This window comes from Cornus florida, unplaced genomic scaffold (assembly GCF_030987335.1).
Source record: "Cornus florida cultivar Cherokee Brave unplaced genomic scaffold, ASM3098733v1 CherokeeBrave_3.0.0_Hap2_Chr02, whole genome shotgun sequence".
NCBI classification, from domain to species: Eukaryota; Viridiplantae; Streptophyta; class Magnoliopsida; order Cornales; family Cornaceae; genus Cornus; species Cornus florida.
Window position 1 is genome coordinate 32,668,481 of NW_026775572.1, and position 18,200 is coordinate 32,686,680.

An 18,200-nucleotide genomic window follows, 5' to 3' on the forward strand; every position below is an offset into this window, starting at 1 on the left:
TCCTTCCTCACCACCACCACCTCCTTCTCTCCACCTAGGGCTACAAGTTGGGCTGACCCAACCCAACCCAATCCCAACCCAACCTCAACTCGAATAGGGTTGGGTTAGGAGAACCCGAATTGTACCTAACATAAGTTATAGTCAAAACTCAGCCTGAATATTTTCGGGCCCGTCGGGTCGGGTTGACGAGTTGAGTTTTTAAAATTTATTTATATATATATATATTTCGAAAATATATATTATATAGATATATATAGATATATATATTTATATATATATATATATTATTAAAAAACAAAAAAAAAAAATTAGGGCAAATCATTTCAGCCTCCCCAATCGTCCAGTCTCATTCTCAACTCTCTCTCTCTCTGCAACTTCAAACTACAAAATCTACAAGAATCAAAAGTTCAAAACCTATATATTTTAGATCTGTGTGCAAGAATCAAAAGTTCAAAACCCATATATTTAAGATCATTTCAGATTGCTCAAAAAATCAAAACCAATATGTTTCAGTTTCCATCGCCGGTTGTTCCAGTTCGGGTTCGCCGTTCGCAAGCTTCAACTGCTGTCTCTCAACTCTCAAGCTTGCCCCCCTCTCTCTCTCCAACTGCTAACTTGTATGTATGGATTTTGTTTTAATTTTTGGAAGTAACGGCGGCGGCGGTGGATCAGCTGAGGGACGACGGCAGAGAGATAAAGAAAGAGAAAGAAGAGAAAAGAGAAAAAAAAAAAAAATAAATTCAGGCAGAGAGATAAAGATAAAGAGAAAGAAGAAAGAGAAAGAGGAGAGAGGAAAAAAATTTCGGGGAGGAGAGAGAAAAGAGAAAAAAAAAAAAAAATTTAATTTTGAATTTTGGGTTGGGTTCCGGTCGAGCCCGAGCCCAACCCGAATTGTCCGGGTTTTGATTAAACCCAATCCGAACATGAATCCGATTTGTGAATTGTATGTCCAAATTTTAAAATTTTTGAGTTGGGGTTGGGTTGGGCTGGGCTGGCCCGCCCAACTTGCAGCCCTATCTCCGCCACTAACTCTTGGCCAACACACGGATTGATGAGCAGAAACAGAAATTGAAAATGAACAAAAAAATCAGACCATTGATAGACCATTTCTTCCTTCCAGAGACCAAGAGAGAGAGAGAGGAAAAAAAAAAAAAAAATTTCTCTCACTACAAGTATCGATCACCTACACCTACCAGAAATCACCCTCACCTTTGCAAAACCCAGATCGAAACAAATCCAGAAAACCCGATCTCTCCCATACCCAAATTCATCATCTAACCAATAACAATCTTCACAGGAAAATCAACCTTGAACCCGCCGCCACAGTTTCACTCCACTATTTCACGGCAGTGTCAGCCACTCTCGGAGTCGACGTCGCCAGAGTCTCTCTGCATCGATCCGATAACAGTGCGGCGAAATAGTTTGATCGTTGGAGGACATCCTAGTGGAGGTAAATCTGGCCGTCGGACTGGTCAACGGAATCGAAGGCGGATCTAGACTCGGCCAGTCGGCCTCGTCGGATTCGAAGGAGGAAGGTTCGTTGATGTAGAGGCGGAGGATGACGTTGGCATCCTGACGGTTTTTGGTGATTGGATGCCTATGTTAGGGTTCCGTCAGGACGGGCGGAGTCGATGACGGTGGAGGAGAGGCGACTGTTGCTTCTGACCTGCTGTCTTTTATTCGGCCCACCACCAGCACCACCAGATATCATTTCCACGAGAAGATGAGAGAGAGAGAAAGGGTGTACTTGTGTGACGATTGCAGAACTTATGAACCTCTCTCTACAAATATATGTATATATATACACACACATATCTATACAGAATTTCTCCGATTAGCCAATTAATTGATAACTGGGTATGGCTTTTGGGTGTTAATTTTCAGGTGGGATGGTGTTGTGAGAGAGTGGTGGTGGTGGTGGTGGTGGTGGTGGTTGTGGTTGCAGTGGGTGTGGTGTGGCGGTGGTTGTGGCGGTGGGTGTTGTTGCAGCGGCGGCTGCTGCAGTGGGTATTGTGGTTGCGCGCGGTTGAGGCAGAGGCAGTGGCATTGGTGGTATGGTTTTCTTGGTGGCAAGTGTGGCGGTGGTTGTGGTGGGGTGTGAGGTAGGAGTCCGGTTCTCCATTACAGAGTTCTTCTTGGTGGTTGTGGCGTGTGCGGGTATGGCTGTGGCTGTGGCTGCGGCTGCGGCTGTGGGTATGTGTGTGGGGGGCTGGGGGCTGGGTGTATGGGTAAAGGGTTTGAGAGGCGAAAGAGAAGAAAGTGAAGAGATAAAAGGAGTATTTGAGTTAATAAAAAGGGTTATATTTGTTAATTATATAGCAAAGGGTAATGCAGTGTCTTTGTCCTTTTATTGTGTGAGATGGTGTTATTAATAAAAAAAAAAAAAAGAAATAGGTAGCTTGTATTTGTGTGTCTGTTTGGCAAATCGAGTGTTGCTGCACTTTATCCTAAGTTTTATTCAACGTCGAAGTTTTTTCCCAGGCAAGTTTTAATAATATGTGGGACTTATACATTAAAAGAATGATTCATTTCACATATGAAAAAGTTGTATATCAAATTTAACATATTTTGATCATATGCCAAATGACAACTAGGCATTTGACATATCAGTTGGAGTGGTTCTTCATGTTAAAACTAGCCATTTGAATGCCCCACTTAAAAATTGAAGAATCCGGTGGAGTTGCTCTTGTGTAATCTCTCACATTTTGTTGGGTGTGTGAAAGCAATAACCCTTTTCCAATCTCTCACATTTTGTTGTTTCTTTAGGCACAATGCCCTTAACATCTTCAATAGAAATTTATTCACAGAAAACTAAACTAAACTAAACACTAAATTAACCAAGTATAACGATGCCAGTTTACTTTTTAATTATATTCGAAATCATAGCCCTAGATATTATTATTATTATTATTATTTTTTATTTTTTTTTTTGGGTGGTTTGAACTTCTGAATTCTCGATCTCAAAAATTGTAAAAATTTAGCCTCTAATGGAAAGATATCCATGTGACTTTTTTCATAGGAAAACACTGGAACTTCCATTTTTTATACAAGAAATAAATTGCGTGAAGGATAAAAACAAAGATAAGACTTGTACGATGAGAAGTAATTGAAATTATTTTTGTGTAATTACATTTATCAAGTTGATTTAATTAATTATTGTCTCATAGGATATGGTTCAATAGAAAAATCAACTATCTAGAACCACTCAATATGATCAGTTGTTATCTATATCAAATTATGTCATTAATAAATACAAATATAATATAGGATGTTACGCTAACTTGGTATCATGACCAAATCATATTTACAACAAAATTTAGATGATAGGTCCAGAAAATATTGGGTACACTAGGCATATTATATCATTAGTAACGTATCTTATGTGAAAATGTCATATCAGCATTTTGTCAATAATTTTGTATAGTAGTTGGGACAAATTTCATGGGTAAACAAGGACAAACATCCACTAAGGCTGTTTAGCCTACATTTGGTTGAAAACAGATCTGTCCTACATGTAGAAATGTTTGTCCCTCGTGTAAAAGTGCCGACAAGAAGATGACAGCGTGCGTTTTTATCGAATGGGCATTGCCAATGGTGTAGCATGACTGGACACCCAATATTTTCTCCTTTACATATCAGTTAAAGGCTGATTTTAATACTAGAATTAACAACTCTCATGACATTTTATGTGATGAGTTAAGGTTCTGATTCAAATTTGGATAAACGAGAAAGAAAAAAAAATTTATATGTTCTATATGAAAGATAATAGTTAGATGGATGCAAGTAGAACAAGCTAAAATTTTCTAAGATATTGCAAAACAATTATTCATAAACTATTTAGTTAATTGCTTGGAAAAAAATTATATTTTTTGAAGTTACAACGATCATGTATGACCAACTTCTTCATAACATGATATATTATACTATAAGACATTACTTCCTCCAATTCATAATTAAAGAAGAAATTAGAACTACTTGCAGACACACTTTATTCAAGACCCCATTAAATTTTCAAGAACTATGGTTTTGAACTTCTTGAGCCTAACTAGGGCATCATCCATGTTAATCCTCTCCTCAGGTAACTGTGATGTGCATTCTAGAGCCAATTTGAAGATAGATGGCAAAATTTTTTGTAAGGCAGTAAAATTTTCTTCCTCTCCACTTACTAAATTAGCATCAACAACATCCATCACTGCACTCGGAAAAGACTCAGATACCCAACTCTTCAAGCTCACTTCTCCCACGAATAGATCATCGGTCGGTTTCTTTCTTGTAAATGTTTTTAATTGTAGGATTCCATAACTATATACATCACCAACAATGGACACTATTCCTGCTGACCCGTACTCTGCAACATCACTACTCATTATCAACTCAACAAAGACAAAAACACATTATGTACAGAGAAGAAAGGAACGATAAGCAAAATACATGGAGATGCTTACCCCCGACAACAAATGAACAAGTTAATATGTATAGTAGTTCCATATTATTTTGGCATATATTCTTCTTCTTCTTCCTAAGGATCTTATCTTATTATTATTATTTATGACAAGTTAGCATAAGCAAACAGAATAAACACATTGAAAAGCAATTGTTTATATTTATGCTCTTCGTGGTTTTTTTTCTTCTTATTATTGAATTGATCTACATATTTGGATGTGTGGATTTAAGTAACCACTAAGAGAAGGTTTATAACATAGACGTTGAGAAATTAGAAATTTAGAAGTCTTATTATTTAGGTCCAACAGGGCAAAAATCATTGGTCTTTTTCATATTCTTTTTTCTTTTTATTTTCTTTTTTCTTCCATAAGGAAAATAATTTTTACTGCAATTCTTCGGCCTGCGTATCACCATTCCTTTCATAATAAGTCCTAATTAAATTTTGAATATTCAATCCTAATTAAATTTTGAATATTCAATTTTTTTTTTTCTTTTTCTCAACGTCTATTTTATAAACGCAAATGTTTATATATATACTATTAAACGAAAAATGAATTAGTTAATATGTATAGTAGTTATTATCTTATTATTATTCCCTTCATCCCATAATAGTTGGGTGCTTTGAGAACTGTGACTCACAATAGATGAAGTATTATTTATGACATATGCAAACAGAATAAAAACACTGAAACACAAATGTTTATATGCTCTTCATGGTGTTTTTTTATTTTTTATTTTTTATTTTATTTTTTTTTTTTTTTTTTCATATATCAGGAGATTTATATATAGAGCTAAAATATTTAAACGATTGTGTTGTAGCATATCATTAGAAAATGAATTAAGTTTACCTGGTGCCATATACCCAATGGTGCCCAAGGTCTTTGTGTGTGTTATTGACTTGTTCTCTACCAAGAGCTTTGCTATGCCGAAGTCAGTTACATGCGCGACCATGTCTTCATCTAATAGGATGTTGCTCGGCTTTAGATCACAATGCACAACAGAGGTTGAAGAACCACGATGCAGATACTCCAAGGCAGATGCCACATCTATCATAATGCCTAATCTTTCAACAATATTCAAGAAGTAGTTGTGAGAATAAAGCCAATTCTCAAGGTTTCCCTTAGGCATGTATTCAAGCACCAAGGCTTTGAAATCGAGGTTCGAGCAACTGCTAATTATCTTGACAAGATTTCGGTGGCGAATGTTGCGAATTACTTCACACTCTGCATCAAAACTAGTGAATGCTCTTTGCAACTCCAAATCAAAGACCTTTACAGCAGCTATCATCCCATCAGAGAATGTCCCTTTGTATACTGTGCCAATGCTTCCCTTCCCAATCAAATTGCCTTCACTAAAATGGTTTGTTGCATAAAGAATCTCATGATATGAAATTCTTCTATGTGTTATGCTAATTGGTGGATCAACTTGAATCGGAATTTGCTTATTTTTGTTTCGGAATTGTAGCCACCAAATTAAAAGAGCTACTCCAACTAACACTAATGAAACAACCGATGGTACAATTAATTTTAGGACAATCTGAATCCTCCCTGATTTTCTGTGACTTTTACATGCTTTGACATGGAATTGAGGTGCTCCGCACAATGCATCATTTTGGCTGAAAGACTCGGGGGTGAAGTTGGCAAAAGGTCCTCCAGTGGGGATTTCTCCTATTAGTCTATTGAAAGAAACATTCAAATATTTAAGATCTGAAAGTTTCTCCAACGACTTGGGGATGACACTAGAAAGATCATTCCGAGAGAGGTTCAAGGATTTCAAGCTTATCAAATTAGAAAATGACAAGGGTATGGGGCCTTGTAATCTATTCTGACATAGATCTAAGGATTCCAAGCTCTAGAGTTGCCTAATGGTGCTTGGAAGTTCACCTGTGAACTGATTTTCTGATAGATACAAATGTCTAATGTGTTTCAAATTGCCAATTTCTGGAGGTAGAGAGCCGGTAAGAATATTGGAGGATAAGTCCAGAGTAATGACATCCTCAAGGCTCCACAAAGTTGGTGGGATTTTTGAAGTCAATGCATTGGAGCCTAAATAGAGGATTCGTAATGAAGTTACTAGTCCTAAACAGTTTGGGATTGGGCCAGAAAACTTATTTCTTTGCAAATACAACGCACCTAAGTTTGTCAAATTGCAAAAAAAGTTGGGTATCAACCCCTGTATTAGATTTTCGGATATTCCCAAAACTTGGATTTTGTTTAGCTGCCCGAGTGTATTAGGAACTGATCCTGTCAAGTCATTACCTCCCAACTCCAATAACACTAAGTTGCTCAAATTACCAATTTCACTAGGAATCATGCCTCTGATGCCACTAGAATCTGCATAAAATTGTTGTAGTGAAATAGACAAATTTCCCCAGAACTTTGGAAGAATGCCATTCAGGGGATTACCTTCTATGACTAGAACCTTCAAAAGCTTGCAATTGGTCAATGAAGAAAGAAAATCTATTTCAGGGACAGACTGATCATTGGTCAAGTTATTAAATGGAAGCCTGAGATCCTGAAGGTGCTGTAAATTCCCAAGAGTCATGGGTAGACTACCGTTGAAAAAGTTTTCATTTAGATGGATATCAGTTAGTTTTGAGGCATTTGAGATAGGGCAAGGAATTGGTCCACTGAATCGGTTCTCAGGAAGGTAAAAATACTTTAGATTTGGAAGCCAAAGGCCTATAGTTGACGGAAGATTCCCAAAAAAATGATTCCTAGAGAGGGAAAGGGTTTCCAATGTAGAGATGTTGAAAATTGAGTGTGGTGGTGCACCACCAAGGTTGTTAATTGCCGTGGATAAAAAAATCAAATTCAATAGTTGTCCTAATTCCTGAGGAATACTGCCGTGGATATTGTTATCACCAATGTCGATGCCCTCTAAGTTGGACATATTAACAACCGAAGGTGGAATCTTACCTGTCATCTTATTTCTGCAGAGTGCTAACTCTTTGAGCTTGGTTAAGTTGCTGATCCCCATAGGCATGCTTCCTGTGAAATCATTGATTGACATCCATAGAGCTTGAAGTTGGGTACATTTGTGTAAGCTGGTTGGCAGTTGACCACTTAACTGATTCCTTGAAAGATCCAACACTTGCAACTTTAGACGATTGTTGCACATTTCCATTGGTAGGGTCCCATCTAGGCTGTTATTATTCAGCAAAATCGCCCGCAAGGAGAAGATATTGAATATGGTGGACGGAATGACTCCTGAGATAAAATTGTTGCCGATGTCTAGTATCTGTAAACTATGAAGAAAACCTATCTCTCGGGGAATAGATCCCATGAGATGATTGTGATACAGACTCAGGACTTGTAGCTTGATTAAGAACCCCAAATTTGTAGGCAAGTCCCCAGAGATTTCATTGGAACTCAAATCTAATGATTTCAGCCGACGAAATGGCCCAATTCACGAGGGAGATTGCCATGGAATTTGTTAATACTGATGTTGAGAAAATTAAGGAATGAGAGGTTGCCAATTTCTTTGGGAATGGTACCTCCAAGACCCATGTTTGGAAGATTCAAGGCCGTCACTCTTTGGCGCCTAGTGCTGCAAGAGACGTCGACCCAACTGCAAAAGGAGGTTCCTTCTGACCAGTTGCTTGCTATGATGTTATTGGAGTCGGAAGTGATATGAGATTTGATGGCTATAAGAGCAGATTCATCTGTGAAGTTGCTGCTTAAAGACACAGCCATCAACAAGGGTATTACCTGTTGGGATTTATATGCCCTGGCATAGCAAATTCCTGTTTGGATTAATTGACATATGTTCCTGACGTTTCTGAAATATTTATGTTTTATACAATTGGTGAATTCAATATATTATATTTCGATTCACTATGAAATTGATAGTGTCCATGTAATTACAAGAAATATTTATATATATGTATGTGATGACAATCAATGCATGATATATAAATAGTAATTATAAATTGTTCATAGTCGGTAATTATGGATGGACTCATAATTAATTAAGACTTGAACTGGATCCGCGTTAGGTTGAGATAGATTGCGAGAGCCGTCGTATGCAATTACTCCCTATCACCGTTATGGCATTTGACTCTTAAGCATGAGAAAAGTATAGACTCTTTTATTAATTAATAATTACTTTGATTTGTTCGGCGGATTCTTCGGGATCCTTAGACCGACACTTCGGGTAATTATGTAATTAATAGTTAGAGGGTTATATTTTCAATATTTGCATCATTGCTACTTGTATTTATTTTGTATTGATTATGGTTGATCACAAAGTAAATTCGAAGGCCTTCGTATGATTTTAGACAAAATGATTTATTATATATTTATTTATTAAATTATTATTTTTGTCAAACAAATGTTTTATTGTGATCGAGCCAGAAATAATCAAAGGGACCAAAATAAATATATTAATTAAGTAGTCGGATTGATGGCATTATTTATCCGATAACTAATTATGCATAGAGGGGTCAAAGTGCAACATTGACTTAGAGGTTATTTATTATTTAATTGGAGTTCAATTAATTTCTTTTAGTGGAGTAGAAATTAATTTATGAATTAATTTAATTGGGTCCATGGACCGAGCCAATCATTAATTCATTGTAGCCAATAAAATAATAGACCCAATGGATTCTCACTCATAACCCAACTTGATATTGGAATCATATTAGATTTGAGACATGTGAATTAGAGATTGAAAAGGATTAGTTGTTTCCTTTCTTTACCTTTATGTTGCCTATAAATATACATGGTCTATGTATATTTTAGGGGTGATTTTGATGAGAAGAAAAAAGGAATAAATTTTCTCTCTCTAGAAAATTAGGGTTTATGTTCTCATCTAATGGAGGCTCCCACAAGCCTAGTTTTCCAAGGTCATTCATGGGGGCATATGAGTGATTCCTAAAGGCAAAACAATTACCAAGAAGATGGAGATCCAAGGAGAATGCATCTTGCTAAGGGATCTACAATAAGTGAGAACATTCACTTTAGAGGAGAGATCTAAGGTTTACTCAAACCTTGATGTAAGTATTCAATCTTTTAATTGAATGATACATCATGTTTTATTTTTGCATGAAACTTGTCTCTATGTAATGAATCAAGATCTATGAATTTAAATCCCTCGAAAAGTTTTTAAAACTAGCACGTTTCCCAACAGTGGTATCAGAGCATGGTTTGATTCATTACTAGAGATCATGATTTTATGAAAATCATCATTCATGGATCCAAAATTATATTCATATATATTTTTATTGATGTATGTTGATGTATGATTTAATATGTTGATATATACATGATGATGTATGAATAATTGTGAATGAATGATGATGTATGGTTGGGCCATGGATGAAGCTTATAGGAATATTGAATGTAATTTTATCTTTGGATGAATGTAATTAAGGCTTTGATTTAGCCGTTTGAAAGTTCAATGATGTAATTTATTTTTCCCATTGTATTTCAAGTTGTAAATATTTTTAAAGTCATGTAATATTCATCAAAGGATGCTATGAAGCTTCAAGAAGGTCCAAGAGGGTTAAATTAGGCTTCAGGAATTTTCTGGGATTTTTTAGCAATTTTCCAGAATTTTTCTGGAATTTTTTTAGGCCTAATTTAATTTCTGGAAATTTTTATTAATTTTTCTGGATTTTTCGGCGATTTTCCGGCGACCGGAGTATGACCGGCGGTAAGGGACAGCTCCGGAAGGTGGACGGATGATCCGGTGTGGTGCGGTATACATGCGCGCGCACCAGCAACCGTCGGATCAAAGTTCAGCGAGGCAAAGATCCAGTGCAGTGCGGCTGGAAGTTGCCCCATGCACCAGCAGTAGCAAGGCGCGTGCATGACACGCGCCGGAACCACAGCAGCGCGCATGGCGCGTGCCAGCGCGTGGAACGCGCTGGCAATTCGCATACGCGCGTGCCCGCGCGTGGAACGCGCTGGCAATTCGCATACGCGCGTGCCCGAACGCGCGGGCACGCGCGTATGCGAATTGCCAGCGCGTGAGAGCGCGTGGCACGCGCTTCAGCATTCTCCCAGCGCGTGCAGGCGCGTAGGAGCGCGTGGCACGCGCTGGAGACCTCTAGAGACGCGTCCAGGCGCGTGAAGAGGTTGGATGGCGCGTGGTAAGCGCGTGTTGGTGCGTGTAAGACCATTCAAGCGCATTCGGACCGCCGTTTCGCTTCTCCCGGTGCGTACCAGCCTTATATGGGTGTTTGCAAGCCGATGGATGATCTTCCCGTAATACTTAGAGTAGTGAAATGTTAAAAGCTGATTCCATTGGCCATTTTATTTGTTTTATCTGTCATTTATTTATTTATGCGATGTATGAAATGCATGGAATATATAATTGTTAATTAATTATTATTCATGCATTGGATCCATGATATTTATTTAAATGGCTTGATTTATATTAATTAAGTTATGAAAATTAATTAGATTTGATTACTAATTAATTTGAGGGCACCTATTGGGAAACGCAAAATTATTTTTGTAAATTATTTTTAAAGTGTGCTTCAAATTAAATATTAGTGAATCATTTAAAGTCCAAATATTTTCTAAATTTAATGGGATTAAAATCAAGACGTTTGCATGCATTATATCATGTAAATTGAAAACCCTAATTATTAATGACTAAAAATTAAGTGGGAGCGGGGATTTTTATACATTGCCCCATGGCCTTCGTTATTAAAACCATTGTAATTAGATCTTCAAAAATAAGGCCCCACGCATGATTTGAAGAGTCTTAATATTACAAGAATGATTGTCTCATGAAAATAAAAATATTAAATGTTCATTAGAATTAGATCTTTAAAAATAAGGTCCTACGCATGATTTAAAGAGTCTAGATTATAATGACAATATATTTAATGTTTTATTTTTCGTTAGAGCATTAATAACGTTATACACTCAATCTAAAATCAATAGTGTTAGCTCCCCAACGGAGTGGTCTACACTAGGTGATTTTAGAAAGGCTAAACATAATCGGGAATTATTTCATATATATAGACAAGGCATTGTCTTAAGAGATATGGAGATGATGGGATTTGCCCGCCAATAGCAATAATGAACTTCGCCAACCGAATAAATTATTGGCGTATTGGTTATTCGATTTTTCATGCAGTGGTTAAGGGACCCACATATTATTATTTTAATGGAAGTGCTCGCCTAATAACAAATGAATCTCAATAATAGTAATAATGAACTCCTCCAACAGGATAAGTTATTGACATATTGATTGGTTGATTTATTATGCTACAGAGTTGAGGGACCCGCATTAATTAAAAGGGATTGTTCACCAATAATGATAATGATCTCTTGTTCGATTGAGATTTATTGTATTATGTGGTTAACAAGCTCATTTTAATTTTAACTATGCATGACATTATTAATAATTCACCTTGCATATTGTATGAATGCATTTATATTCAGACTGATTATGTCTAATCCATTTTATCTGCTTGCTAATTTCAATGTATGTGGACTTCATTTATAATGACTAGAAAAGGAATTTAGATATTTTATTCACAACGTGGTGGTACAAATGTATTTACTACTCCTAAAACCTAATCATTTTACTTTAAGATACCCAAGAGAACATTAATGCTTTGAATAAGTGAAATAAGGCAAATGAGATGAATTGGTGCAATATTCTAGAGTTTACCTCGAATACGCTCCAAAGCTAACATTTACATTATTTTATTTTCTTCAAGCATCATGTTAAATGTCAATAAGATGTTTTGGTGAGATTAGATAGAGAGTATGCCAAAGTACGATGACAGACTTGAATAGCATTAAGATAGCCTAAGGAACTCCAATATGAAATCAAATTTTGGAAAATGATTATTTATTATTTAAAATTAGCTGGAGATCAATAGGGCTGACTTGGGTGGTAAGTTTCAAGTTGACATGATTATAGCCTTGTTACCAAACTCGTTCGACTCTGTTAGAGTGAACTAAATAAGGAATCAGTTTGATTTCACACTTGCTGATATTCTTATAGAATTGGTAACAAATGAAGGGATAATCAAAAGTATAGGCGTTCCTATCAATCTAACCTAGTCTATACCATCTTCTTCTAGGCCCAAATGGAAGGGCAAAGCAAAGAAGAAGGATGATAATAGGATTAGGCTAGCACAAAACATGGGTATCCAAAAGGTTAAAGGGAATAAGGCAGTGTATGTTGACAGTAAAGAAAACTGTTTCTTTTGTCGCTAACTAAGACACTAAAGGACAAACTGTCTAAGCAATGACGTGGCATAGGAAAATATATATTTAATCATTGAGCCATGTTATATGGTTGTATCTATTAATTCCTGATGAATAGATTTTGGAGCCACTAAACATGTTTGCAATTCATTGCAAGGATTTCAAGAATCTAGAAGCCTCGATGATATGGAATATATTTGAACTTGACCTGATGTCAAGGTTGTAGCTAAGTCAGTGGGAGTATTACATCTGAAATTAGAGAGTATAAGGATATTAGTATTAGATTATTATCTTTATGCACAGAGGTTAGACGCTATCTAATTTTTGTTTCACTTGTGGTTTATAAAAACTGTGTTGTTATTTTCTAAAACTGGTTTTATAAAATTGAATAGATATGCGATTGCTTCTGGTGCATTGAAAGATGGTTAATATACTATAATCACAAACTCTTAAGATTTGCAAGATGTAGAAACTAATGTTGCATCTTCTAGATTGAATGTTAAGAGAAAATTTGTTATTCCTGACTCATTGTATTTTTAATGTCTATTTTTGGGTTGTTATCAATCAAAATGAGATTCAAAGATTGGTCAAAGAAGGTTTATTACCTAGTGAGGCAGAGGAACCTAAACCAAACTTGTGAACCCTGTTTTGAAGGATAGATAACTCTAAGGGCTTAATCAGCCAGATGAAATAGACATAAAGGACAATGGGAGTCGGTACACACGGACACGTGTGGTCTTGTGAACATCCAAGCAAGATTACTCACGTTTTGGATAAATTTACCTGTTGCGACACAAGTCTTATACTTTTGGTATATTCCGAGAGGGTCAAGACTGATGTGGAGCACAGATTAGGTAAACTTATCAAGACACTTCGATCTGATTGAGTATTTGAGTATTTCTTGGGATAGTGCAAAGACTATATGGTCAATGAGGGTGTTGTGTACCAGTTTTCCGCAATTGATGCTAAATTAATTTAGGTGTCAAATAGGAATAACAGAATTCCACTTAACATGGTTAGATCTATGATCAGTCATGCCACATTATCTCTTTCATTTAAGAGTTTAGCGTTAATGACATCGATGCGCATTATGAACTGCATTCCATCTTAGTCTGTCTCAAGGATACCGTTGAGCTGTGTTTTTGACTAAATATTAGTTTGAATCATATGCACATATGGGGTAGTCTTGCACATGTGCGTTTGATATGGACAAGTAAGTTGGAATCAGATCATAGGTATGCTAGATTTGATAGCTACTCTAAATGTCACTAGGATGGATTATTTTATGATCTCAAAGATAAAAGTTGATTGTTTTCACTCACTGTTTATCTATATGAGAATCATATTATGAATCACATACCTAGTAGCATAATGTTAGAGAATTTGGTATAAGTACCAGATGTACCACATGTGAACACATTTATTATAGAGATTGAGAATAATATATGAATTCCCTATTGATGCGTTAGCATTATCTACTACACAGATTCTTGCATCGGTACAATGATGTAGTGGGAGGATTATCATTCAATTTGACAGAATCATGTTTTTAGGTGAGACCATTATGGACATCCCTGTTAAACATGAGTTAGACCCAGTAAGCTACACGGAAGCGTGAACCGATGTGGATACAGATCGTTTTGGTGAGTTACTATGAAATCAGAGTTGGAATCTATGTATTCTAATAAATTCTGGGATCTTGTAGAACTTTCTAGTAGGGTGATTCCTATGGAAGGCAAGTTAATCTACAAAAAGATACTAGAAGATTTCTTAGTGAATAAATCATGAGTGTACAAGGGAATGTCATTATTTTTCTTAATTCTATATATTAATGACATCCTACTCATTTATAATGACGTGGAAGTTTTGTCATCAATTAAAAGGTAGTTGTTCAATTACTTTTAAATGAAGGATTTTCAAGATGTAAGCTATATTCCTAGGATCAAGCTTTTGCAAGATCAGGTTAAAAGGAAAATAGGCTTATCTTAATAATCCTACATTAATAAAGTTTTGACCAGGTTTGGTATGCATAACTCAAAGAATGAGTTCTTGCTTTATTGATATGGATTGCTCTCTCTAGTAAGTAGTTTTTCAAGACTAGCAGAGGAGATTGAGCAAATGAGACTGGAACAATATGTTTCGGCATATGAGAGTTTCATATATGCCATGGTCTATACCAAACAAGACATCCGCTACATAGTAGGGATAGTCAGTAGAGATCAGTCCAATACTGGACTTGACAACTGGTTTATTGTGAAAAATATCATTAAGTACCTAAGGAGAATCAATGATATCATACTCATTTATGGATGTGATGATATGGTCCTAGTCAGGTATGCTAGTTCTGATTTTCAATCAGAAGTAGATACTATAAGGTTCATGACTTAGTGTATGTTCACTTAATGGAAGGGAAATCAGTTGGTAGATTGTCAAGCAGATTTCAACTGTTGACTCAAACCTGCAGGTGGAATATATTGCAGCCTTAAAGGTGGCAATATAAGCCTATTGGTTTGATCTCACTGATTTAGAGGTTGTGGAGCATACTAGCCTGCCTATCGAGCTATATTGCGACAATAGTGCAGAAGTAGTCCAAACCAATGACCCAAGGTTCCATAGATGAACAAAATACACTGATAGGAAGTATCATGTTCTACATGATATTATCCGGCAAGAAAATGTACTTGTAGCTAGAACATTGCATTGGAACACAACTTTGTTGATCCATTATCAAAGGTGTCATCATCTGGATAACATTGGAGTTAGGTGCAATTTGAATTGGCTATGAGGGCAAGTGGGAGCTGTTGGGATTTATATGCCCTGGCATAGCAAATTCCTGTTTGGATTAATTGACATATGTTCCTGACGTTTCTGAAATATTTATATTTTATACAATTGGTGAATTCAATGTATTATATTTCGATTCACTATGAAATTGATAGTGTCCATGTAATTACAAGAAATATTTATATATATGTATGTGATGGCAATCAATGCATGATATATAAATAGTAATTATAAATTGTTCATAGTCGGTAATTATGGATGGACTCATAATTAATTAAGACTTGAACTGGATCCGCGTTAGGTTGAGATAGATTGCGAGAGCCGTCGTATGCAATTACTCCCTATCACCGTCATGGCATTTGACTCTTAAGCATGAGAAAAGTATAGACTCTTTTATTAATTAATAATTACTTTGATTTGTTCGGCGGATTCATCGGGATCCTTAGACCGACACTTCGGGTAGTTATGTAATTAAAAGTTAGAGGGTTATATTTTCAATATTTGCATCATTGCTACTTGTATTTATTTTGTATTGATTATGGTTGATCACAAAGTAAATTCGAAGGCCTTCGTATGATTTTAGACAAAATGATTTATTATATATTTATTTATTAAATTATTATTTTTGTCAAACAAATGTTTTATTGTGATCGAGCCAGAAATAATCGAAGGTACCAAAATAAATATATTAATTAAGTAGTCGGATTGATGGCATTATTTATCCGATAACTAATTATGCATAGAGGGGTCAAAGTGCAACATTGACTTAGAGGTTATTTATTATTTAATTGGAGTTCAATTAATTTCTTTTAGTGGAGTAGAAATTAATTTATGAATTAATTTAATTGGGTCCATGGACCAGGCCAATCATTAATTCATTGTAGCCAATAAAATAATAGGCCCAATGGATTCTCACTCATAGCCCAACTTGATATTGGAATCATATTAGATTTGAGACATGTGAATTAGAGATTGAGAAGGATTAGTTGTTTCCTTTTCTTTACCTTTATGTTGCCTATAAATATACATGGTCTATGTATATTTTAGGGGTGATTTTGATGAGAAGAAAAAAAGAATAAATTTTCTCTCTCTAGAAAATTAGGGTTTATGTTCTCATCTAATGGAGGCTCCCACAAGCCTAGTTTTCCAAGGTCATTCATGGGGGCATATGAATGATTCCTAAAGGCAAAACAATTACCAAGAAGATGGAGATCCAAGGAGAATGCATCTTGCTAAGGGATCTACAATAAGTGAGAACATTCACTTTAGAGGAGAGATCTAAGGTTTACTCAAACCTTGATGTGAGTATTCAATCTTTTAATTGAATGATACATCATGTTTTATTTTTGCATGAAACTTGTCTCTATGTAATGAATCAAGATCTATGAATTTAAATCCCTCGAAAAGTTTTTAAAACTAGCACGTTTCCCAACATTACCAACAATAACACTACTATTACAATCTTTTTTCCCATAATGGTTCTTTAGAGAGAAATTAGAAGAGAGCGAGTCTATGATGGGTTTGAGAGATCGAGACAGAAGTAGAAGAAATTCATACACTCATTTTGTTCTAAACAGATTTGAGGCTCGACATAGAGACCATTAGACTATGGCCTTTTCTTATATAGATGGATCTAGGAAAATTCTTTAAAGCATAGTCTTTCCTGTAAGGTTCTCCTTCCAAGTCACGCAAGTATAATTTCATTGTGTCGTGTTTTATGGGTTAGAAAATTGGAAAGTCTTCGTGGAATAAGACATCTAATAATTTCAGTTGTGTTTTTTGGGTTAGACTTGTAGAAGAGAGAGCCCATAACAATTAAAATCTCAAGAGAGAGATTTAGAGAAGTAGAAATTCATTGAGTTGAAAAATATATTAGCATTTGGAAAGTCTTGGTGGAATGAGACCTTCATTGTGTCGTGTCTTCTGGGTTAAAAAAATAAGATAGCATATGGAATGAACTTCATATGACCGGAGTGCATGTCAAGTTTCAACCATTGAAATATAGGGTCGAGGTGGGGACAACACATGCATTGAAGTTATTACACATCTGGAACGAACTTCGAATGACCGCAGTGCATGTCAAGTTTCAACCATTGAAATATAGGGTCGAGGTGTGGACAAGGCATGCTTTGAAGTTATTGTAATGGATATATGGGGATAATTTCGCTTACCTTTTCTGAAGGTAGGCCTAATTACAGGCGGTAGTCTTTACATTTCAAAAATTACACTGACCTCCCTTCAAATTGATCGGCATTTTATTCCGACCACTGATCATGTTAAATGACTAAAACACCCTCTAGTATTTTATTAATATCACATAAAGAAAATATTTTTTTTGAAATTACCATATTGTCCCTAATATTTTATTAATATCACATTAAATTATTTTATTATTATTATTATTATTTTTTCTCAAAAGTAAAGTATATTAAATTATTTTTTCTGAATCACAATCAAGGTCAAAAAAAATAATAATATATATATATATATATATATATATATATATATATATATATATATATATGTATGATTTCAGGGCAAATCATTTCAGCCTCCTCAGTCGCCTCCATCTCTATTCTCGTTCTCAACTCTGAACTTGCCCTCTCTCTCTCTCTGCAACTGCAATCTTGCTTTTGTGTAGGGTTTCAAAACTCATTAGTTTAAGAATGAGGCTTGCTGCTTAGAGAGATGGGGGAGTTTCAAAGGGTGGTTGCCCCTCTCTGTCAAATGGATGATCCCTGAACTATATATCAATCAAAGGTTGCGACGGATACAGGGTCATCGCTTTGAAATGCC

General features: G+C 35.7%; 1 protein-coding gene across 1 annotated transcript; it reads right to left on the bottom strand.

The window, feature by feature from the left end:
- Nucleotides 1-3,992: 3,992 nt before the first annotated feature.
- On the bottom strand, nucleotides 3,993-7,728 carry LOC132296001 (receptor kinase-like protein Xa21). Its single transcript, XM_059794258.1, has 3 exons — nucleotides 6,702-7,728; nucleotides 5,292-6,110; nucleotides 3,993-4,348 (listed from the first exon to the last, which is right to left on the bottom strand). Exons 1-3 carry the CDS (start codon nucleotides 7,726-7,728, stop codon nucleotides 3,993-3,995), a joined length of 2,202 nt encoding a protein of 733 aa, XP_059650241.1.
- Between the last annotated feature and the right edge of the window lie 10,472 nt (nucleotides 7,729-18,200).